Raw genomic sequence first — 25,153 nt, 5'->3', positions numbered from 1 at the left:
AGAAAAGGGTACATTATTCTGTCCTTCTGGGGCTGCCCTTGATCTTGTGCTGACAAAACTGAACGTACTGATTTCACAGCCTTTCCCTTCCACTATCCAAACAAGTTGTAACGTGTAAGACCATGTGCACTACCCTCATGAAATAGGATGCTTTCCCAGCGATCACAGGTGGTGATAGAAATCAAGGCTCTTTTAGGTTACTCTTCCATTTTTTTATAACATCTCCTTCGTTTATATTGTTTGGTTTATAATTAAGCAACACAGCGAATACTTATTAGTGCTTCTTTTCATATATTGCACTTTATACTGGAAAGTAACAGGCCTAGAACAGAAAAAAATGCTTCCAAAACTGAAAATATTTCTTTTTTTTATTGGGTCTGATTCTGATCTCAGTTATTCCAGTATCAGTCTGGAATAATGCCACAGACAGAAGTGGATTTGATTTGGATTTGCAGAGATACCGCTGAGGAAAGAATCTGCCCTGTGTTAGTCTTTAAAAAGAAAAGATTCGCCAGAAAAATGATGATAAAGAAGTGTAAAGTAATGTGAAGGTTTCCTCCTGTTGTGGTTGATGCTCAGGCATTTCTAAAGATGCTGAAAAGTTGCAATTCAGATGATTACAGAAGAACTATACTTTGATTCATTAGCCCAAAGCAATTAAGAGCTGTTTACATTTTCTTTTGAAATTTCAGCAAAAGAGAATCAATTTAAAGGGATTTTTAAAATGCTATGCAGGACTCTCTTTAAAAAAGTGAAAGGTCTATGAGAAGTTCATTACATGTATTTTCAAAATATGTTCCTTGAGGTTAAAAATTATGCTTGTAAGTGATTAAACTGTGTAGAAAACTAATGAGATGTGTGGGGGTTTATTTCCTGTAGATGAAAACATGCAGCTGTAATTAAAAATTTTAATACAGAGGTTTTACTCTAATTCCTGCAGGTAAATGGTTATTAATAAAGTGGAAACTTCAGTTTGCTTGAGATACAAAAGGAAAAAAAAAAACCACCAAAACATCAAATGCAAGATGTGCTGTTAGATGCTGAGTTTATATCAATAAATGTCTTGCGTCAGCTGTCACTGAACTTCTGGGTTTCTGTTCTTCTCTGTTCATGGTACTTGAGACCCCATCAGCTCATCTACTTCCCCTTCAGCAGGACTTCTGTAGGATCTGGGTTGTAACCCAAGAACATTAATGCAGTTGGACTCTAGCTCTTTTTTTTCATGGACAGTTTCTCAAGTGTTGAAGTCAAAGAACTTGTTTTTATGGAGCCCTGGGCAACTTTGTGTAGAACCAGGGCTGGAGGTTGGTGTCCCTGCCTATGGCACGGGGTTGTAACTGTGATCTTTGGGGTCCCTTCCAACCCAGACCATTCTATGATTCTACGATTCTATGACCTCCATAATCAATAACCTGAAAAATTCTCATCCTCTTGGGTCCTTCTCTGAAGCTGCATTAGAACTTCAAAATAAGTGTCAGTCTTGTATCCCTGGTTATTGGCTGAAGGAGACGTGGAGCTAAAGGTTTCATGCCTGGGACTTTAGAATTGGGAAACAGGCTGCCCATCACAACTGTGTCACTGCCACAGAGTTAGTTTGAAATACTTAAGCCAATATTAAAGATCCTCTGTTTAACGGTGTGAATCGTAGTGTGTAACATCCCTAATCAGGGAGGAAAGTGGTGCTATTAGCAGCATGGGGGAGACCTGTGGTTATTCACAACCTGCAAATTTATTTTCTCAGAGATACTAAGTGTTCCATGCCTTTCCAAGCAGTTCACTTCTTGGCTGATGCCCAGCTCGTGAGACAACACCAGTTGGCAGCAATCGCTGGAGAAATACCAGAGAATCAAAATATTTATCTAGGAAAATATTTAAAGATCTTCAACCCAGCCCTGTGCTGATGAGCCCTGATGGGAAGTCTGGGACATCCTGTGAGCAAAACTTGCTTTTTCCATCAGCAAACTCAGAATTGAAGTATTCTGTAACCACTATGCTCATGGGGAAGACCTTGAAAACAAAAATTTAAGGAGATGTCTTCAAAGGGGGCTGATCCAAATGTAGCCTTCAACTTTACCTGCTAAGGTCTATCATGAGAATTTACTTTTTTAAGGCCAGATGAGGAGCAGAATCAAAACAGCTGCAGGAGGTGTTCCTGTGTCAATGACATTAAACAAGTCAGAAGCATTTGTGTGCAAATGCTCTTTTTTCTTGAACCACACGACGCTTCAAATTGGCACTCTTGCTTATCAAGCAACAGCACCATAAACATAATGAATTATCTGCATTAGACATGCTTTTTGTCTGTCTTTATGGTTATTTGATGGCTTCCCTAGATATTGTCTGTCCCTTTTTTTGTGCCTCTTCAAGATTTGTGGAAGGTGTATTGAGCAGGAGACCAGATGAGATGAACTCCTGAGGTCCTGTGATACCATCCTAGCCTAGCTTCTTCTACCAGTGCTGACTGGGGATGAGACCATGGTATTTATCTCCTGGGTGGCCATTCTACAAAGATGCATGCTTAAACTCCAGGTTTCTGTGTGGGAAGCTTGTTGCTTCTCTCTGCCTCCAAGACCATGATTTTCATGAGTCAGGACACTTCTCTTCCTCTGTATAATGCTTCCCTGCACACAACTGCTGTGCATTACCCTACAGACCAGGTGACTTTCCTCCTGGAGTATCTTGTAAAGGCACAGTCCAATATAAATTGAAAAGCCTCAGGTACTTTCTACTGTAAGGCCCAGCAAAAATATTCAGGTATTATAAAAGAGAACAAATGCTTTACTCAAGGGCAAGGAGTAGCATTTCTGCCATCCTCTCGGTCGTACAGGCTCCAGAAGCAGAACAGTCCTCCCTTCTTTACCCTGCCCTTCTCCAGAGTTATGGATGAGGCTGGTACCTCCACATTCCTTCCTCTTCCTCATGGGAATAATGACTTCCTTGCACGTAGGGCCTGTGTCAGTGCAATGGGTCAGTGTCTGGCTCATTTAATTCATCTTAATAAAGGTATTTTTGATAGACCAGCCAATGTAGTGTAGTATTGAGATGGATCCTTTGGTCTGCTGTCTGGAGAGAGGGTGTGTGTGTGTGTGTGTGTGTGTGTGTGTGTGCAGTGTGACACGATGTCCTCTACCTGGTGAGATAAATCTTTCTGAAGCATGTTGTGCCATTAAGTCTCATGAAGTCTTGGCTACGTTCCCTCTTACTGGAGTAAGAATTTCTCTATCAGCTCTCTGCTCTAGGAGGGGAAAATGGTACGATTCCAAATACTTCCATTGGATGGATGATCCTGCTATTTTCTTTTTACCCTGAAGAGAGAAAAGCTGTTCTTCTTGTCTGTAGGAATGGCTTCCCCACAGTCAATGACGGAGACGTCAGTCCAGGCCTCGCTTCAGCGTGCTGACAAGGAGATCAAAACAGCTCTGAAGAAACTCGTGGACTCAGCATCACTGCTGGTGACTCTTCCCCCCAGCATGCGAGGAGGAGCTGGTGGCCTTGACCTTCCTGGGTCTGTTCCTTCAGACCACTCAGAAACAGCAGCCAGGCCCTCTGCGCTGGTTCATGAAGCCAGTACCCAAACTGCTGGAGGTCATGGTAGGTTTGGCATGAATCCCATGGGGGTCAAGAGAGACAAAAATATTCAACACACCAGTAATGAAATTTTTTTTCCCCCCTCCTTTTTCTGTTTTGTTGCATTTTGAGTGACTGCAGATTAAAAGAGGGACATTCAGACCCAAAGAATCATGGGACTGTGGTTTGGGGTTAGATTTGGGGCAGATCTTTCTGGAAACAGGTCTTTGAACAGTGTGTCTGAAGTAGATATGGTTCATCACCTGCCTAAAATAGAGGGATTGGGGATATTTTTTTGCCTTTGGTCTATTGACCCTGGTCTTGCTTCAAGGTGTTTTTTTTGGAGAAGGTTGTTTGGGAACCCTGCTTTACATTTACATCAGTTGTCTTTTTTTGTTGGTTGGGTGGGGTGGGTAATGGAGGTTCCTTTTCTCTTATTGTTCACCATAAACAAGCTGGGAGTGTGTTTAACACCCCTGTATCAACTGCTGGAGACTTTTTAGGATGTTGAGCACATTAGGTTCACCTGCATTTCACTGGGCCCAAAGCTGTGATAGATTCACTAACTGCTTCCATGTCATTAAAACCAATGATGTGTGTGACTATGTCTTGCCAAGGAGACCAATTCTGTTGTATTTCATTGGGTTGTGGGGGTTTTTTTAAGGGTGGCAACCCCTTCTCTCTTCCTTCTGCTTCTTCCATAACAACTTGTCTAAGGTGTCTGTATCAAGTCAGAGTAACAGTCCTCCACCAGTGTCAACCTAAAAGGACAAGTGGCCTTCAGCCCTCAAACTCCAGGTGCTGTTAAATAATAATAATAAAAGACATTCCTGTCTAAAACTTAACAAGGATAGAATTGTTTCATGGAATCTGACCCAAAATAACTGCATAAAAAAATGACAGGGCTTTAAAACCTCTTTTCCTTTCTAGCAGGAAATCATCTGTGAAAATAATCCTTTGGTGAAGCAGGATGACTCAAAAAACATAAGTAAAATGTCAACTAGCAGATTATTTCCTTAGTCATAACTACAGAGATAATAGAATAGAGAATGTGATGGTTTTGCAGTCCTTTCATCTGAGGAAACTAAACCTGCTATTAGTATAGGGAATTATTTTAATGAGGTGGGGATTTGACAACTGTCCCTGTGATCTGATCATAATCTTTGAATAAAAAGAAAGCAAATATTTCAATAGTTCTGGCCTTGGAAAGCACAGTCCCACCAACCTGCTATCTCTGACCCTGACAGCAATGCCTTGAATAACCATGTTTCCGCCCCCCCCCCCCCCCCAGTACAGCTGGTTTATGTGATTTCTAGAAACTGCTGCTTTTTTTTCCAAAACCAGCCAGCACCAAACATCCCTAGAGTGCTCCTCAGAAAGGTCCTTCCTACTGGGAAGAAGATTCCTCTTGATGAAAAAGGAGGTGATGCACTTTATCCTATAGGGTAACTCCAATGATCAATATCAAAAGACAGTCAGGTGCTTTAGGAATGGAAGATCAAACCAGTTTTTGAAGATAGGTCTGATAAAATAATCAATAGTAAAAGAAGAACAATACCTGAACTGCCATCAAGCTGCTCCATCTTTGTTATTTCCTTGTTCCTATAAGCCCCAAATGCCAAACCTTGTCCTGGTGTAACTTACAGTTGTACAAGGACATTTTCAAAGAGCCCAGATCTTCCATATCAGCATACCTCCATATTATCTCCATATTTACTGCACCCCCCAGCCAATGCCTGCCTTGGTCACCAGTCTCACACTGATGTCAGCTTACTCATTTCACTGATGCTGCCTGTGACAGCACCAGTGAGCTAAGGACTCTTCTCAAAACACAAAGTTAAACTGAAGCATTGATGCTAAGCCTGGGCGTCCTTGGAGGTATTTAAAAGGCCTGTAGATGTGGTGCTCAGGGCTCAGTTTAGTGGTTAGGTTAGTGGTTGCACTCAGTGGTCTTAAGGGTCTTTTCCAACCTAAATGATTTGATGATTCTATGATTTCATCATAGCCATGAGCTGGAACTCAAGCATGGTTAAATTATCTCCTATAATGGATGTCTTGAACTCTCATTATCCTTCCAATTATCCTATTTCTTCTTGTCCCTACTGACTACCTTTCCTACTTTTATCTCTGTGAGTTTCCCTACAGAAAAGTTAGTTTTGCCCAGCCAGTGGTGTGTTCAGTCTCTCTGATGTTATTCAAGCCCTTTGCTTTGTGTGGCCTTCTCAAAAGAGCCAAATTCTCCTCTTGGACACAGTGACCACACTCAGCTGAGGTCAGATGGACTCATTTCTAACACAGGGCAGACTAGAGATGGCTCCAGTGGTTTGCTCTGCGTTTCAGGTCTGGCATCATAAGTGACATGTCTAACTTGCCCTATTTCTGCTGCCAGACAAAGCACAAAGGCAGATTCCAGCTGAAGAACCAAGCGTGACGAAGCCCATCCCCAGTCCTTCCCTTGAAGAGAGGGCTGCTGGAGATGAAAGGACTCAGGAACACACCATACCTATTACCAGGTAAATACCCATCCCAATATACATCCTGTATCTCTGTAGTTGCATGGGACTGTGTAATGATCTTTTCTCTTGGGTTTCATGAAAGAACATCACCATCAGGAGACTGGTACAGAAGAGGAGGAGATGTGGTCTGGGATGTACACAGTGAAGTTTATATTGAGACCACTGAAAGAACTTGTGTGTATAAGACTGAGGAGAAGACCCCAACAAGTAAGGAAGAGTCTTGTTTCCCTCTCCCACATCCCATGATTGTCATTGGTAATAGCTCTTGATGACTGGGGTTTTTTAATGCTTCCATTTCTTGAACAGAAACTGTTTATTAAATAAAAAGTAACAGATGAGTGTGAAGATATGAAACCCAAAGATAATGTCAGTATAAAGAAACCCAACTATGTTTCTGGGCAATCTTTTGGTTTGACACTAAGCTAATGTCATATTCTAACTGGACGGTCCTGTAAATCTCATTTGGGTAATTCAACCTACATCAGCACACCATGAACAAAGTTATGGTGCCTTGTGTCTCACCAGGTCCTCCCTATATGCAAGTGACAATAGAGGATGTGCAGGTGAATTCTGGGGAGTGTGCCAAATTTCAGGCAGTCATTGAAGGAACCCCTCAGCCGACTGTTTTGTGGTTTAAGGTAAGTGCAGGTGTTTGGCTGAGAATGAGGACTACAGAAAGGACTACAGAGCACTATTTAGGTCCAGAATTTCTTTTGTTCTTCACCCTACACCTCTTAACTCTGGTTCTAGGTCATATCTATAGACTTTGTTGAACGAGCTGCAGTTCTCACTGGAACCACCAACACTTCATCCCACCCTGTGCCATCTCCAGAGTGATGTAGCTCCTTTCACAGAGAGAGCAGCTGGGATGGCTTTTGGGAAGGGCAGGAAGGGAGACTGGTGTCTGAGAGCCACCAAGATGTGTGCTGTGGTTTTGGGGTCAGAGGTGGGATTAACAGTGGATTATTCCAATTATCAATATGACTTTCCAGGCTCTCTATATTTTCCATATAGCTAATTGATAAAATGAGTGTGACTAAGGAGAAATATCCCATGGAAAAGATGGAGAAAAATAACTTATTTGTCCTCAGAATGTTGTCATGGCCCTGAACTACGTCACTGTTGTTCTATCATGACTGTAACTCTCTGTCCCACTAACTGTTTCATACACAGACATTGTATTCCCATTTTTTTTTCTACCTTCTGTGGGCAAAGTGCAAGGATGAGCTACTCAGATAAGTAAAATGACCTTAAAAAAACCAAGTAAAAATGCAAATAACCTCCTCCCACATGCATAGACACACACATACACACACCCACCTGAGCACCTTGAGAAGAAGGAGAGCAAGACAAGAACGTATGATACACCCTGTTAATATTCAACCAGTGTCTGACATTTTTTGGCTGAGAGTTATCACAAGCCTGCTGAACTTTTATCTCTTTCCTGGGCCACAGGAAAGCTCTCTATGTGTTTATTTAATCTCCTCTTGCACCCATGCAAACGTCATGCATGGACAGTGACCACTGGCAGGGAGTTCAACCCAACGACAGCACGCTGGCTGAAGTGACACCTCTTTTGGGCAGTGCTGTACATACTTACCACAACTTCATGCATTGGCTCTTCCATCTTAACAGGCACAATTAATCCCTGCCCACTCACTAAACTATTTGTAGTATCATGTTGTATGGGTAGAGCATCCCTTCCAGGCTGAAGAGCCCTGACTTGCTCTGTCACTCTTCATCTGGAGGCTGTTACAGACAGGACATTGCTGCATCAGTCCCACACCCTGGGCACACTGAGGATTTAGGAGATGATGCTTAATGCCTTATACTTCATTTCTTCCCTAATAATGTCTAACATCTGGTGGTTTTTGACTGCTGCCAAGCACTGTGCTGGTGCTCACATGGAGTGACCTCCTGTAACTCAAAGTTTTGCTCCAGTGTAGTAAGGAACAGCTCAGAGACCAACATTTCATATGGGTTGAATAGGGTTGGATCACAAGCTGGAGACCAGGCAGGAGCAAAGTAGCTGATCCTTGTGCTCCCTGGGCTGACTGCTGGGAGAGCTGAAGAATAAACCACATGGCCCTGGTGGTCCCTCTCAAGCCCATATTCCTACAAATGGGTTATGAAACAAAAATGCTATTGGGTAATGAGGAAGCTGAGAAAGTGTGTGACAGGCAAGAGAGAAGTTCTTCAGCCATCCCTTTGCTTGTGGGATTCTCTAGCCTAGATGGTCCGTGTTGTAGTTCTGTGCCTGCATCTCATTTCTTGAAGAAAAGAAACATCTGCTTCCACCCTGGTTTTTTTTTTCCAGCACCAAAATGTCACTTTATTCTTCCAGGGCACTTCACTGCTGACAGACAGCAACAGGATCCACCAAGGGAAGGAAGGAACAACATATTTCCTAGTCGTGGACGATGCTGTCTCAGAAGATGGTGGGGTTTACACCTGTGTTGCCAAAAACACAGGAGGGGAGGTTTTGTGCAAAGCAGAGCTGATTGTACATGAAGGTAAGGTCATTCTTTCAGCTGCAGGAGTTCCTCCCACAGCCATCACAACGTGAGCCGTTGCAGTCATCTTCTCCTACCCATACAGTACCTGCTCTGTATTCCTGCACAGCATTTGCATGTTGCTAGTGTGGCAGGATCCAGGATAAGAACAAAGGACCCATATACATATATATATATATATATGCAAATGAGATATTTTTTCTCTGCTCAGACTGCCTGACAAACTGATACAGTGGGCTGCAGAAACAAGTGGGGCCGTGCCTCTGCTGGTCTTCTGCTCTTTAGCCTGGCTTTTCTGATCCCCTCCCAGGTGAAGATGCAGCCCCAGAGTTCATATTGACCAGTTCTGGCATTGAACACCTCCTTTTACTTCTGTGCAGAAGTTTAGAGGCCCTCTAAGTTTTCCTGCCTTAAATTGTCCTGTAATGACTTTGGACATGGTTAGCAAGGCATTGTTGTCTGAACACTAACACTTATATTTTCTTTCATTTCCAAAGCTAAGAAAGACCAAGCAGCAAAGAAAGTGGCCACCAGGAGAAAGCTCCATTCCCTTTACGAGGTTAAGCAGGAGATTGGGAGGTAAATGAATTTTCCAACTTCATAGCATCCCTGCTGGAGAACATCTAACTGCCCTTGTGACCCACTGAGAATGTGGGACCAGAGGTGGGCTCAGCTGTGGAAAAGTCTGAAAAGGGGAAAGTACTGTCAGTTGTGGGAGGTGACCACTTTGTAGGTCTGCTGGAAACACTCTCCTGGGGTTTCTGACAGAGGATGGGAGAGTCCACAGGTCCAGGACTCCAACCAGAAAAAGCACCAGCCATGGGCTGGCAGGATGGGGGTCCAGGTATGGCTCCTCAGCAGTGTGAGCATCACAAGCCCATAGCAACATATGTACAAGCACCCAGGGATCCAAGAGCATCAGCCTTTGTCAAGCACAAGGCTGTTATCACCAGAAACAACTTTTCCCTTGATAAGAACTCATGGCTTAGTTTTGGAGACAGCCAGGAGAGGGCAATAGCACCTCATGTACGAGAGACTCAGCTTTTTTACGTTGGAGAATTTCAGCCCTGAGCAGCAGGGAGCTGTCAAAGGCTGGGATGTAGAAAGGTCTATGCCTGCTGTGCAGAGGGCTTTGAACAAGTCCTGAGCAGGGCTTGTCCTTTGGTTTTTTACACAGGGGCTGCTTCAGCTTCGTGAAACGAGTCGTACATAAAGGGAACAGAGTGTCCTGTGCTGCCAAATTCATCCCTCTACGAAGCAAAACGAAGTCTCGAGCACATCAAGAGAGGGATATCCTTGCCTCTCTGTCCCATGACAGAATCACCAGGCTCCTGGATCAGTTTGAAACACGGAAAACACTGATTTTGATTCTTGAGTTGTATCCTTTTTCTGTTCTGCTTCTCTGAGGAGGCTGGGAAGTACTAGGTAAGGCTCCTTTGTAAAATAGCTAAGCAATTAAGCGTTTTTAGGTTTTTGCCTGAGATAAAAGGCCCTGCACAATCTCTCCCTCCACTGTGGGGTAGCACAGCTCTCTGGGCTCCTCGCTGAAGTACTAGATTTCTGCTGGTTTAGGGAAAAAATCGTTTTATTTGTATATACAAGTGTGAAGGAGCTGTTAAGCATCTTCTCTGAAATGTCTGGAAGTGAAAGACTGTTTCCAGGAAACACCAGGAAAATGCACTGTGGAGCAGAAGAGCCCATAACCAACAGGCAGATGTTAGCATAAGCCATACCATGCTCCTATACCTGGGGACCACCAGTTTAGAGCATCCCAATTCCACCCCAATTCTGCAAAGAAGGACACTTCCACATTGTAATGAGTTGTGTGAACATCATGTTGCCTGAGATGAATTCTGCTCTCAGCTGGATGGAGGAGCTTACAAAGTAAAAATAAGCATTTAGCTGTAGTTCTGTTTTCCCTTAATGCTGTGTCAGATGCTCCAGTGAAGAGCTCCTCGACCGTTTATTCAAGAAGAGTGTTGTCACTGAAGCAGAGGTAAGTTTTCTTTCTCATTCAAAGGTCCAGAACTGGTGGGTACCACCAGAGGAGCTTCCAGCTGCATTTTCCTTTGTGAATATGATGAACATCTTTGAGCCAGTGATAATCTATTAAAGAAGAATCCTCTAAAGTGTGTTCCCATCAGCTTTCATTGCTAAGTTGAGTGTCTCAAGGGAAAAGCTAGAAACAGGCAGTGGCTTTGACCACCAGCATTGCATTCAGACTAATACAGATTATATTTTCTCTACTATCATGATTCCTTTCCTGTCTGTCACCTGGAGCTCCTTTATCTCACAGAATCACAGAATCACAGGGGTTGGAAGGGACCTCCAGAGATCATCAGGTCCAACCCCCCTGCCAAAGCAGGGTCCCTAGGACAGGGCACACAGGTCGGTGTCCAGATGGGGCTGGAATCTCTCCAGAGAAGGAGGCTCCACACCCCCTGGGCAGCCTGTCCCAGGGCTCCGTCACCCTCACCAGGAAGAAGTTCTTCCACAGATTGGTGTGGAACCTCCTGTGCTCCAACTTGAGGCCATCGCCCCTTGTCCTGTCCCCACAGACACTGAGAAGAGGCTGGCCATGTCCCCCTGTGTCTCACCCTTCAGCTATTGATAACCATTGATCAGATCCCCTCTCAGGCTTCTTTTCTCCAGGCTGAAAAGCCCCAGTTCGTTCAGCCTTTCCTCATAGAGGAAATCACTCAATAACACAACTGTGCTAGTCACTATCCACTCATTTTTGATCTCTAAACCAAGGACTGAAATTATGCTTTATAGGGATTTTTTGGTTCAAAATGTTTCACACCCCCCATCTAGTGGCCAGTGTCCCACATTTATTGTAAAATTTACTTCTCTTTTAAATAGTCAGAGGGAACTATCATAGAATGGTTTGGGCTGGAAGGAGCCTTCAAAGGTGAGATGCCAGCGAGCTCTATAAAATGTCAAAGGTAGAGGATTTCCAAAGCTGAAGGTAGCTCTAAATTTTCACTCCTTGTTAAGATTAGATCTACACATGGTCAAGAAAACACGTTCATTCTAGTTTTCCAAGTATTTCTAGTTCAAATTCTTCCTTCTCATACAATAAAACTGTTGGTGGAATCAGTGACCCTCTTTATTTACTGGTAATGTTTAATAACTGATTTAATTTTTAGGTCAAATTATATATCAAGCAAATTTTGGAAGGAATCAAATATCTTCATGACAACAACGTCCTTCATTTGGACATCAAGGTAATGTGCCACTGCTGGTCCAGCTTATCATTGCCTTTTGTTGGTCAGGGAGTGGGCACTGTCTAGTCAAATTATTCTTATCTACAACTGAAAGTATTCCCTGCTTTCAGGAAGCTTCTCCCTTCTATTTTGTTTCATTTTCTAGCCACTGAATATCCTCATGGTTTATCCTGAAAGGGAAGACCTTAAGCTCTGCGACTTTGGATTTGCCCAGAAGATCACACCCTTCGAGCCTCAGTTCAGCAAATATGGGTCTCCAGAGTTTGTTGCCCCAGAAATTGTTTCTCAGTCCCCAGTGTCAAAAGCAACTGATATCTGGTAATCTGTCCTCTTTTTAAACAGCTTTTGCCCTAGATGGCCTGAATTTCCATTTGTTGTTAATAAGTAATAGTGACAATAATAAAGGAAAATGAAAGTGAACACTGAGAATCCAAAACCCAACAGGGCTCTTTAAAGCTCCCTCTGTCTATTTTGTTCAACAATAATTGAACTCTGACAGCTAATTAAAGCAGAGGAGCATCTTAGAGAAGATGATCTCTCTTAGAGGCAGCGACTAGGAAGGATGATCCTAAGAGGCTTTCTACAAAAGGCAAACAAGCTGCCAAAAACAAATGTCTTTTGAGCCTGTCTATGCTTTAAAACCAGAGGATTACTTGAGAACAATTTTTTTAAATGCTGAAAGGTAGAAAACCCATTATGGGTGAAAGCAATAGCTTTGGGGATTTATTTTCCTTGGAAGGGTGTGGAGAAGAAGGTGATCTGACTGTTGCAGTCAGTGTCTAGTGGCAGGAAAAGGGGTTTTGTGCATGAGAAGAAGGAATAAGTAGTGGTAACACCTGACATTTGTGTTCCCTCTCTCCTCAGGGCTGTGGGAGTCATCACGTATCTAAGGTAAATAAATCTTCTTGGCAAGACTTATTCAATATCCCTTTTACAGTAGGAACCCTCCAGCACCTTCAGGTGAGGGGTCTGAGTGAAACAGTGAGTCCTTCTATAATGAGGGCAATTTCTTCTGTAGTTTTCTCCTTTATTCACTCTTTACTGGTTCCCTGGGCTTTAGTTCTTATCCCTGCTAAGAATCACAGGATTGCCTAGGTTGGAAGAGACCCTAACCACAGCCTAACCCTAACTAGTCCACCTCTAGATCATGTCCTTGAAGACCTGATGGCCACTCTCCTTGCAGTTAGCAGTGAAAGCAATGGATCAACCTTGTGTAGCTCCAGGCTGGAGGTTGGTGGCCCTGCCTGTGGCAGGGGGGTTGGAGCTCTGTGATCCTTGGGGTCCCTTCCAACCCAGACCAGTCTGGGATTCTGTGATCAGGTTGTCTTCCCCTTGTCTGTTTTGGCCAACACCCTACTGTGGCTGTGCAACATCAAACCCCTAATTCCTTAGCTGTGAGACAGGGATAAATAGTTCAGTTGTGCCATGTAATGCTGGGGTGAAAGATGCTCTGTGAGTCAATGAACTGCTCACAAGCATCACAAGCCCCACGCATGGAGTCCCTCCAGCATTTTAAAGCCCCATATAAGCATGAGTGCTTCTGTCAGCAAGTAAAAGTCTAAATTTTGTCTCCTTTTTATTTCATGGTGCTCAATACATAAGCCTGACCTGCAAGTCTCCATTTGCCGGGGAGAACGACAGAGGAACCCTCCTAAATATCCAGAACGGGGAGATTTCATGGACCATTCCTGACTTTGTGCACTTGAGTGAAGATGCAAAGGACTTTATGAAAGGGATCCTACAGCAGCACCCCACGTGAGTGCACCTTTGTGCTTCCTACAGCCCAGCGTGCCCAGGTGTTGGTGTCACAGCAGGCGGCTCTCTCAGCTCATCGGGGCTGTGGTTGTTCTGAAAGGTAGAAAGCTGAGTGAGGTGTGGTGCATTGTGCCTTAATTCTTCTCTATTAGTCCCCATTCCCTGAAATACAGCTTGACAATTTACCAAATTGGCCTGTATGGTAATGTCCTTACTCCCTGACTACCTCCAGGCAGATGAGCATCTGAAATGACATAAAGAAGTAGGAAGAGAAAGACTGGTGCAGAGGGAGTTATGTGAGAATTAAATAATATTAAGCACATTCATTAAGCAATTTCAAGCTCAAAAGGCAGCTTGAAGGCATGTTTGTAGGCTCTTGCTTTTTAATTTAATTTCTATTATTTCTGCCTGCTGCCAAAGCCATTTGTACTCTGGCCACATGAAGAGTCCAAGTCACTCTTAGGGCTGCTCTCAACACCCTTGAACAGGCTCTCTGCACAGATGGGGTCTTCCAGAGCAGAAATGGGGTCTTCCAGAGCAGAGATGGAATCTTCCAGAGCATCTGCAGGGAGTCTCAGACTGCAAAAGGAGAATTGTTTCAACTCAAGGGAAGGAAACCTGGGGTTGAAAGCCTCCATCTGTCCATCTGGCTTCTCAGGTCTCAATCAGCAGCCAAAGGACATACACAAAAGCATGTGTGTGTCCACATGAAGCAGGCATCTTCAGAAAGATCATGTAGTTGCTGTTAGAAATGACTTGCTACTAAAATCATGCACTTTTTTCTCTTCTCAGGGCAAGGCCTAGTGCTGTGGACTGTCTTTCCCACAAGTGGTTCATGGTAAGTTTGCCCTGGTTCTACAGTAGAGACCTTAGAGGGGCAGCTCTTAAAGCTGCTTGATATTATTTGCTGGTTTACTTTTTTCCCCCTGGTCTCCTCCATTCTGTCCTACAGCTCTCCAGAAAGAGGAGGTGCACTGGTGTTTACACATCAAGATATCTCACCTTTCAAAAGATAGACTACTACTTGACATGTGTAGAGAGAGTATGTCTGTGTAGAAGGAAAGCTGTGGCTTTGCAAAGTTCTGGTTTATATTAAAATTCTAAGGAGAAGAGCTAAAAATTAGCACAGACCAAAAAATATATATAATTTAATGATGCCCATTGAACAGGGCTTGCTTTTATCATTGAAAAGCTGAGATTGTCTACAATTTAGCCATGGGGGGATCGTAGCATTTGGTCTACTGTAACTTTCCTAAATTGAACAAGTCTGGAAGGAGAGAATCCTAAAAAAAAAAACCCAAAACAAAAATCTCAGGTAAAGAAGTCAGGATTTTCTAACCAATTGTTTTCTTCTCTCTCCACCTGGCAGCATAATGTTCCCCTTGAAGCAGCTCATTTCATTAATACCAAGCAGCTCAAATTCATTGTGGCTCGGAGCAAGTGGCAGGTGAGTTTGCCTTAATAAATGATGGTTCTTTTTAGTTATATATATATTTATATTTAATTACATTTGCATCTTTTAATGTCTGTTGAGCTAGGACACCCATCAGAGCTGAGATTTCAGCTTGGCTATGAAAGGGGAATAAACCCAGGAGAGAGTGATTGATGGTCATGGCAGAAATAAATGATCTGGGCTTTTACTGCTTGGAAATCATCTGCCCTAATTGCAGGTGCCTGAAGGCACATGGTTGTGTCTTAGGTAACCTCAGCTGCCTTTGCAATTGGTGCTGAATTATGGACAGGTCCCAGGAAGATTCCTCTTTTTCTGAAGTTCTCTAAAATAACCAGGTTGGTTGCCTTCTGAAGGTGCCAGTTCCTCTCTGTTGGCTGTAAGGGAAGGCCAGATGCTCACCTTCAACTGAGATGTCTCACATGGCAGAAGTTAATGCAGATGAATCCTACCTCTTACAGTATTGCAGGTCTTCTGTTGACCTAAGTCACTGTAGGCTGTGCCACAGTTGATGGATTTAAGGCCATTTAATCCAGCTAGGCTCTCACTTGATGTATTCAATTAAAAACTCCTTTCCCATTTGCTTTGAGTGGCCAGATTGCCTTTGAAAACCTCAAGCAGGGTTCTGCTTCCTTGTTCACAACAGCAAGTGTGTCCCCTCAAGCCAATATAGTTTCATCTCTCTGAATGAGGGAAAAGGAAGGCTTGGAGAGTAATCCTGAGTAATTGGAGAGTAATTCCATCTGATCGTGTGGTATTTTGTTCTGCTTTCCAGCGGTCTCTGATGTGCTATAAATCCATCCTGGTCATGCGGTCTATCCCAGAAATCCTAGAAAGGACCCATGACAACACCTCCTTGGCCATCTCCCGACATCTTATTGAAGAAAGCACTTCATCCAGCACCAGTGGCTCCTCTTCAGACAATGAGAACTCCCATTTCCCCACGAAAAGGCACTTTGGCTCTACACCAGAACTGCATTTGTCTATATTTGATGCCTCAAGTCATCAGGAGCCTCCAAAACCTGTAAGTGAAGAGAAGCACTCCAAAATCACAGGCCCTCCAGTAAAGCCCATGAGGAAGAAGTATGCTTCAATGAAAGATGAGGTGGGGGACAAATCACCTACAGAAACCAAAGAGCTCATGGCAAGTATCTTAAAGGAAAAAGAGGAGGGGCTTCATCCCAGACCTGGAGATGAAAGAGCAGAGCAGTCCCAAAGAAGTGGCGGTGCTGAGCCTTCATCAGTGAAGACTTCCACAGAAATCACATCACATCTAGGTCAGAAAGAAAGACCAGATGTATTTTTACCTGATAAGGACAGAACTGAAAAGGCTGGGGATGGGACAGAAAAGCCACCTGTCTGTGTTCCTAGACAGAGTGTCATTAAAAGCACTTTCTACAGCCAAGCAGCTGAGCTACCTGCAAGGGGGCCCTCCTCACCAGGCAGGGAGTTCAGAAGGCACCTGGATAGAGCCAGAAGGACTTTCCGGAAAGCTGGATATTCAAAGGTGCCCCTTAGTGGCCTCCGTGAACCCCTTCTAGAGCAGTTTGAGCTGGAAGAAGAAGAAGAAGAAGGAAAGTCTGATGATCACAGGGAAAGTCTGCTTGGTTCCTTGACCAAATCGGCTTCGTTTGACACCGCCAGGAAGCCACCACATCCAGCCATTGCTGGTGCCAGCCGAAGCCGTTCCCTGGATGACTACAGGCTGAGAGCCTCAAGATCAGTGAGGGAACAAGATATTTTGGAAGAAGACTGTGATATTTTGTCCCAGGAAAGTTGTCCTGAAGGCAGTGAGCACTGTGATGTTTCTGCAGGACCCGGCAAGGGATGTTCTGTAGACGCTTCAAAGCAGGAGGACTTTAGGAGAGCCAGCAAGGATTGTTCAGGAGAGCCATCCCCTCCTCCCACAGAATGTAAGGGTGATGGGTGCCCGTCTGTCTTGGTGCAACAGCTAGAGAGGCTTCCAGTGTCACCTCATAGGAGAGAGAATAAGAAACACTTGCTGAAGAAGTCAAAAGCTGCCTATTTTGAGGAGGGAGTTGAAGATTTGGAAGGCAAAACCCCCTTTCTAACTGACCAGTGCTCAGATGTAACTGCATCAACAGCTCAAAAACACGAAAGCAAGGAAGGCAAACCCTCCCCTGGCAGTGCCTCTGACACTGCTTTTCAGGAGGGAGAACAGTCCGTTTCAACTCTCAGACAGTCAGACACCACCTCCAAGCCAGACCCTACAAGTAAGGGAGGTGTGTGTCTGCCCCAGGAGTCTGCTCACAGCACCGACACCCGCCCGGATCCAAAAAGTGGAAGCTTGCTTATCAAAAGGACAGCCCCAGTCCCACCTTGGAAAGACAAAAGGCAGAAACACTCACCTGAGAAGACTTCTGCCCATAGTGTTGCCAAACCTGATCTCATGGAGCAGGAAAGCAGCGCTGTTTTAACAGGTCCACAAACACTTCCAGTATGTAAAGGCAAAAGGCAGGAACTTCCAGATCCAAGTGTTCCAGAAACTACTGCCTTGGTGGGCAAGCAGCAAGGTACCCTAACCTCTCTGCAAAGAGCTGATGAAGGCGTGCTTCAGAAGCTGAAGACCTATGAAGAGGTGAGACCTGCTGTCCTGGAGGATGAAGGAGTGGGTGTTACAGGAATCACTCCATCATCAGCCCATGATGGTGAAAGCCATATGCACAAGAGGGCTCGTGTTCATGTGGAGGCAGCATCAGCCATCCTAAAGGGAGAGCATCCTGTTGTTCCCAAAGTCCCACCACCAATATCAATGCCAATTTTGGTCTCTGGTGGAGCACAGCAGTGTGAAAGGGAACAACCAGCTCACAGCAAGGAGAGGCTTGCTGCTCTGAGGAGGGAAAGTTCACCTGTCACAGAGGTTGTTCCCAGTTTGGTCCATGAGGCTGGAATCAAAGTTGCTGAACACCAGAAGGTTTCTGAAGGCAGTGGCATAGTGCCTGGTGTTCTGGAGAGCAGGCACTTGTCTAGAACTACATCCTCCCAAAATACTGGCCTCCCTTCAGTCCATGAGAGTGAAAAGCAAGAATATCCAACAGCATCACTTCGCAGGGAGGTGAGAACCGTGGTGACAGCAAGTGGGAGCCAAGCAGCAGGACAGACTATGCCCACTCTTTTCCCCATGGCTGGACATCTGGTGTTTGAGCAGCATAGGGCTGCCTATCCCAGTGGCAGAGTTTCTGCTGATCTGGAGGGTGGGTCTGCAGGTGCCTTAACTGCTTCACAAGGAGAAGTTGCTCCAGCTTCAGCCTATGAGATCGTATATGAGGAACATCCAAAGGTTTATGGTGAGGGTAGAGGCATTGCCTTAGAAAGCAGAAGCTGTGATGCTGGAAAAGCTGTCTCACCATCGCTCCTCAAGGCTCAAAGTCAGGAGCTCTCACATCAGAGGTCTTCTTTTTACAGTGATGAGGAGTCTGCTGTGCTGGAGGGCTTAGTGGATGAGATGGTTTCCCTCTCTGAAGAGATGAACGTATGGGCAGAGTCGGTTTCTGGTGAGGGGGAATGTGGAAAGCACATCTCTTCTCCCACAGAGATGTTCTACAAAGGCCCAGGTAACCAAGCACCCATGGACACCTCCTTCCCTTCTGTACAAGGGGGTCAAAGAGGAGAAGTTTCAGCTCTGAATGACCTTCCAGAACCCTATCCTGTCGTGAGTAAGGAGTCAGCAGTCCTGGAAGGGCAGGGACCACAGATGGTTCCTCATGAATGTGAGAGTCTGGAAGACTTAGCGTTTGAGACCCCTGCTTCTAGCCAAGCGAGCGTTTCCTCAACAGATAGTCTGGATGCTGGGCAAAGACCCAGACAGGTTCCAGTAAGCAAGGACACTGGCAAACACCCAGAAGTTTCTCTAGTGAAAATCAAAGACCTATCAGATGAAACACCCAGTCTTGGCAGTGGACCCCCAAAATTTGACATATCAGAGGTGGAGCCTGCCTATTTGAATTTCTCTGACTTGTATGACATCGTCTATTTTCCATTTGAATTTCTGAACTATAGGAAACCTCAACCCAAACCAACCACTAGACGGTTTATACCTTTCAGTGAAAGGGCCAGGTCACCTCCTGGGGGACATTTGCATAAGGACAAAAGACTGTGCATCAGGGAAGAGGCAGAAGACAAGAACAGGAAGAACCACCTGGAAATATCTGAGGATTCAAAAGCAACTAACTTATTAGCCATAGGGAAAGGGTCTGAGAGTCATAAGGAGATCTATGGCCCCCAAAAGGACTCCAGTGGTAAGCAGAAAAGCTCCTTCTACAGCAAGCCAGGACTCTTCAAGCCATACTCAAGGTCTCACTCAGTGGAGCAGTCGGTGGAGCAGAGCCTGAAGAAGAAAGTAAAAGCTTCTGTTGCCCATATTTCGAGAATCCTAAAAGGAAAGACATCCCCTGAGCCAGAGGCAGAGGAAGGTAAGTGTTTTACTCTGTGCCTTCATAGAATGGCTGCTGCAATTGAGCTCTGCCAAACCTGCCTTTTCCTTTTCCCCCAGCATACCCAGGGCTGTGGTGAGGCCGCTGCTGGAAAGCTGGCAGCAGCAGGTTATGAAATCAGCAGTCTTCACCCCCAGCTCCCCAGTACCAGCTCACTTCAGCACAAAGCCAGCTGGGTTAATCTGCTGATGGGAGAGGCTTAAATTCCCCTGCCTGAGTCTGCACAAAAGCAGATCAGGGCTGCATGGTGCTCTCCTTGCTGCAGTTCCTCCTGCAGTTACCAGGAGTGACTGGGAGAAGTTGGTGAAGTCAGCCTGATGAATTGATGACACTGGACAACACTATCTGTCCTTTCTTCTCTGCCATCCCTAGGCACGTCCCTGTTTTTCCAGGATATCATTCCATTTGGAATAGCTGTCACAGCCTTCCCTGTTGACTAAAGGCTCATTTAATAAGGAAACCTATGACTGCTGAGCTATTTATGTGCCAAAAGCACAACTGTCTGCTGTGGTGGCCTTGAATGACTTCTCATCTTTTCTTTGAAACAGAGTTTGGTGAGCTGGGGAGCGAGGCAGTCGAAAAAGAGCTGTTATTAGGGGCTGAAGGATCCCTGAAGAGGAAATCAGGACTCTCTTCATTCAAATTACCAAGCTTCATGCCAAAGGAGAAAGGTATTGCTATCACAAAAGGTCATCAGTTAGATTTATGTATGTGCCTGTGCAGGGATTGCCTTGAGATGACCTGGACCTCTTGCGGATGGAGAGATAAGAGGGATGCACTTCACTCTTAAGAGAGAGGCAACAGTCTGTTTATTGATATAAAACAAAGGGTGTAACAGTGTTTGATAACAAATGGGACAGTGGTAAAGGTTTGATTGTAAAATAATCTTGATTATTTAGTGCATGGAGAACAGGGTCAGATGAAGCTGTCAGGGAGACCCTCCCTCCCATTGAGTCATGAAGTTCAGAAAGGACCCCCTTGCTTTCTAAACTCCTTCTCAGAGAGGAGCCTAGGTGCAGCTGGATCCAGTCCTAGTCCCAGACTTGGTCAACAGTTTATCTCTGAAGGATTATATGTGCACAATCAATCCTTTACACTTCTTAGCTGAGATCACAAAGTTTAGGGCACTTATTCCCAACTCACTCACTCACTGAGGATCTGTTGCAGATCTCTTCTGGCAAGGATTCTCTCAACCTCGAGGAGTAACCTTGAGAGGTGTCCCTGTCAAGGGGACATCCTGATGTGCAGCCCTCTGTTGTTTCAGGAGAGCTCAAAGGGCTCTTGGGCTCCTCACTGTTTATGGAGTGAGAAGATTGGCTCGTAGTCATATTTACAAACCACCCATGGGTGCCAGTGGACACACTGACCAGCTCTCTGTCCAGGTGGGCAGGTTAGCACAGATAGCCCTTGGTTATTGTGGTGTTATCTGCCTTCCTGAAATCCTCATGAGACAGATGCAGACATCATCACCATCACCAATGGTTATTGATTAGCCTAGAGTAATGGGGAAAAAGTCAGGCCAAGGTGGGGGCAGTGGGAGAAGCATACCATCACAGGACCAGCTCACAGAACATGAGCCAGCATCCTCTGTTTACATCATAACTAACATTGTCTGCAAATGGAAGCCATCCTAGGGAGCCACCACGAAGGAGTAAAATCTCTGTGCAAGGTAGAAAGTGAAGAAGTGGAGTATCAGAGGGTGGGATGGCAGAGGCAGGGAACTGGGAATTCCTCTTGTATGTGTGTATACAGGACTGACACGCTGCTATCGAGCTGCCACATGGCAGTGGTGACTCAGCCCCAAATGATGTGGCAGAAAAGCTGAACTTGCTTTTGGCCAGGGAAGTTTTCCCTTGAACCTAGCAGAGGCATCTTCTGAACTCAGGTTATGTCCACATTTCTCCTGGAGAGAGTCCAGTGGAGGGCAACAAAGATGATGAAGGGCCTGGAGCATCTCCCCTGCGAGGAAAGGCTGAGTGAGATGGGGCTGTTCAGCCTGGAGAGAAGAAGCCTGAGAGGGGATCTGATCAACGTTCATCGATATCTGAAGGGTGGGACACAGGGGAAATGGCCAGTCTCTTCTCAGTGTCTGTGGGGACAGGACAAGGGGCAATGGCTGCAAGTTGGAGCACAGGAAGTTCCACACCAATATGCAGAAGAACTTTTACACAGTGAGGGTGAGGGAGCCCTGGGACAGGCTGCCCAGGGAGTGTGGAGTCTCCATCTCTGGAGATATTCCAGACCCATCTGGACACCAACCTGTGTGACCTGTCCTAGGGACTCTGCTTTGGCAGGGGGTTGGACCCAATGATCTCTGGAGGTCCCTTCCAACCCCTATGATGCTGTGATTCTGTGAGCTGGCATAGCCCAGCCAAGCACTGGGCAGGAAAGGCCTGTGAGGCTGGCAGCTCCTGGGCACTGTGGAGACACAGAAGAAAACTCTGCCTTTCTCATGAAGCCAGCTGCAGGTCTTGTTTTCTATGGCTTGTTTTTTTCCTTCCACATCCATCTTTTACCTCGTCTTCTCTCTTCTTCTGTTTGCTCCATCTGACCCCTTGGTCATCCTTGAAATGCCACCACTGAGTTTTGCCTCCAATTGAAGCTAGGTCAGGAAAAACACTCCTGCTGTGACATGCTGTCCCTCTCCTCCGAGATGTTCTGTTTCCTTGGCTGTACCAGCAGGGCTGGGCAGTGCACACATTCCCCATGGACCTTCCAAGGTCCATCTGGATTATGGTGTACAGGCACACTGCATCCATGGGGCTGAGCAGGTCTCCTGCACCCAAGTGCTGAGCCCAGGGGATTCTCCAAACCAGTGGCCAGAGGAATGCCAGAGCATGAACAGGATGTTCTTGAACTGATTAAAAAATGCTTTTTTGATGTTGCCCATGCACATGTTTCCCACATGGCCCTCCTGGCTGCTCTGACTCATTGCTTTCCCTCTCCTCTACAGCACCTTTGTTCGTTGAGGAGCTCATCGATCAGGCTGCTGCTGTCGGACAGTGCGTGACGCTGTCCTGCAGGACAGCAGCTCACTCCTCCCTGCACGTCGACTGGTTCAGAGGTGATGGCTGTTGGGATCCCTGCAGGGAACAGGGATCATCTGGGACAGGGATCCCCTGGGACAGGGGTGCAGGGAGGGTTTTGGATACCTCCATGTAAATTTGCAAGGTACTCACCTCTCTTATCTCCCATCCTTCAGATGGGATGCCTGTCCAGAGCAGCAGTCGGGTGCTTATTTCTGCCACACTCAAAAACTTCCAGCTGCTGACTATTCTCTCTGTCAGTGCTGAGGATTTTGGTATTTACACCTGCGTGGCCACAAACTCCCTGGGCTCAGCATCCACCTCTTGCATCATAAGAAAAGCAGGTAAGAGAAGAAGTACCCAGGTTTTTAATGTTTGGGGGGGTTCTGTCCATGGTAAGCAGTGTGTGCAGAACTGGTCAACACTTAAGGGTTTATCCACCATAGAATCATAGAATGGTCTGGGTTGGAAGGGACCCCAAGGATCACAGAACTCCAACCCCTCTGCCACAGGCAGGGACACCAACCTCCAGGCCTGGAGCTACACAAGGCTGCCCAGGGACCCATCCAACCTGGCCTTGAACACCTCCAGGGATGGGGCATCCACCACCTCTCTGGGCAGCCTGTTCCAGCACCTCACCACTCTCTGTACAGAACTTCTCCCTAATATCTCATCTAAACCTTCCTTCCTTTAGCTTTAAGCCATCCCCCTTTCCCTGCCATTGTCTGGCCTTTTAAAAAGTTGATTCCCCTCCTATTTGTCTGCTCCCTTCAGGGACTGAAAGGCTGTAATGAGGTCCCCCTGCAGCCAGGTTGTTGGGGTTTTATTTGCCCTTGTGCTAAAGGTGAGGACCCAGCTGAAATCAGAAAAAACTGTGACTTGAGAGTTAGAAGCAGAGAATTAAAAAAAACAGCCCAAAAGCAAACAAAAGAGGACCTCTGCAATAGCTAAAGCAGCTGGCCTTCAGAATCAGGGGCAGCAAGATGATGCTGAGGGTTACCAGGCTTGGCAAACCTGATTAATTTGGGCAAGCAGGTTTTGAAGATGAAGGCAGCCCCATGTTTGGAAAAAAAGTAGTATTTCTGCCCCAAAATGTGACCCTTAAACACCCATGGGGTGAGATTTCTGCAGATAGGTTCAGGGGACAGTCTCTCCCTTGCCTACTCTAGGCCACAGTCACAGCTGTCGGGTAGCATGGTACATTTTGCAGGGTTCATTCCCTCTTCTTCACTCTTTAGCCTTTTTCCTGGACTTGGAGGTGCTCCAGTAGCCATGTGGTTCTAGAAATAGACTTCAAAACCTTCATGTGGAGTTTCAGATAGGCACAGTTAAACTGCTGCTCCACTAGGAGAATATATATTACATCATATCATATCATATCATATCATATCATATCATATCATATCATATCATATCATATCAATCTTATCATATCTTATTGTATTTATTGTATTGTATTTATTAGGTATCACATAAATGAAGATATATTGTATAATATATTGTATATTCCATATTACATATCCTATTTTAATATATAGTATTATAGTCAATTATAGTGTATTATATTACAGTATAGTATAGTGAATTATAGTATATTATGGTATATTGAAAACAGAATAGCAATAAGTGAGAGATACTGGGCATACAGGGTAACGTTCACTGGGTTTTGTGCCTCCCCATGACAGATATTCCTCCCAGTCCTCCACCCCCTGACATCATGGAAGTCTATGAGGATGGAGTGCAAGTGGCCTGGAAACCTGTGGAAACAAACATCCCCATCCATTACACCATCCAGTGCAGGAGTGAAGGTAAAGTGAAGCCTTAGAATCACAGAATGGTTTGGGTGGGAAGGGATGTCAAAGCCCATCCAGCTCCAACACCCTGCCACGGGCAGGGACACCCCCTACCAGCCCAGGTTACCCAAAGACACACTCAACCTGGCCTTGAACCCTGCCAGCGATCCAGGGGCAGCCACAGCTTCTCAGGGCACCCTGTGCCAGGGCCTCACTCTCCTCACAGGGAAGGATTTCTTCCTATTATCTAATCTAAACCTCCCTTCTTTTAGTTTAAACCCATTACCCCTCGTCCTGTCGCTGCACTCCCTGATAAATGGTCCCTCTCCATCTTTCCTGTAGCCCCTTTAGGGACTGAAGGCTGAGACATTCCTTGCAGGACATGTCTCGATCTGTGTGATTTCTCCCCCAGCTTGATGCTGGGGTTTTCAATTCAGAAACAACCTCATTTTAGCAGTCTCATTTTAAGTTAGGAATGAAATTCATACAGCTGTCATTTAGCCATCTAAAAGTGAGACATCATGCTGGCTAAATCATAGTATCATAGAATGGTCTGGGTTGGAAAGGACCCCCAAGGATCACAGAGCTCCAACCCCCCTGCCACAGGCAGGGACACCAACCTCCAGGACTGGAGCTACACAAGGTTGCCCAGGGCCCCATCCAACCTGGCCTTGAACACCTCCAGGGATGGGGCATCCACCCCATCCCTTGACAGCCTGTTCCAGCCCCTCACCACTCTCTCTGTAAAGAGCTTCCCCCAATATCCAATTTAAACCTTCCTTCCTTTAGCTTTAATCCATTGGAAATCATCTGGAAAATGGTCATACACAGGGTTTGCTAAAGTGTGACTCA

General features: G+C 45.5%; 1 protein-coding gene across 1 annotated transcript in view; it reads left to right on the top strand.

Moving 5' to 3' along the window:
• The window catches only part of OBSCN (obscurin, cytoskeletal calmodulin and titin-interacting RhoGEF), a gene marked incomplete at its 5' end in the record, with an annotated part of 199,183 nt that overhangs the window by 162,648 nt on the left and 11,382 nt on the right, over positions 1–25,153 (top strand). Inside the window, 19 exon segments of the mRNA XM_084260922.1 lie at positions 3,340–3,591; positions 5,957–6,080; positions 6,166–6,290; positions 6,609–6,721; positions 8,428–8,596; positions 9,094–9,175; positions 9,774–9,974; positions 10,532–10,592; positions 11,746–11,823; positions 11,969–12,141; positions 12,688–12,714; positions 13,426–13,578; positions 14,371–14,416; positions 14,948–15,025; positions 15,804–19,461; positions 20,031–20,153; positions 22,436–22,546; positions 22,685–22,852; positions 24,194–24,316. Of these exon segments, the coding sequence (XP_084117048.1) occupies positions 3,340–3,591; positions 5,957–6,080; positions 6,166–6,290; positions 6,609–6,721; positions 8,428–8,596; positions 9,094–9,175; positions 9,774–9,974; positions 10,532–10,592; positions 11,746–11,823; positions 11,969–12,141; positions 12,688–12,714; positions 13,426–13,578; positions 14,371–14,416; positions 14,948–15,025; positions 15,804–19,461; positions 20,031–20,153; positions 22,436–22,546; positions 22,685–22,852; positions 24,194–24,316 (5,865 nt within the window).

Source organism: Gallinula chloropus, assembly GCF_964237585.1.
Source record: "Gallinula chloropus genome assembly, chromosome: 2".
In the NCBI taxonomy this organism is placed as follows: Eukaryota; Metazoa; Chordata; class Aves; order Gruiformes; family Rallidae; genus Gallinula; species Gallinula chloropus.
The sequence above is the reverse complement of the archived record's forward strand: the minus strand, read 5'-3'. Positions and strand labels throughout refer to the sequence as shown.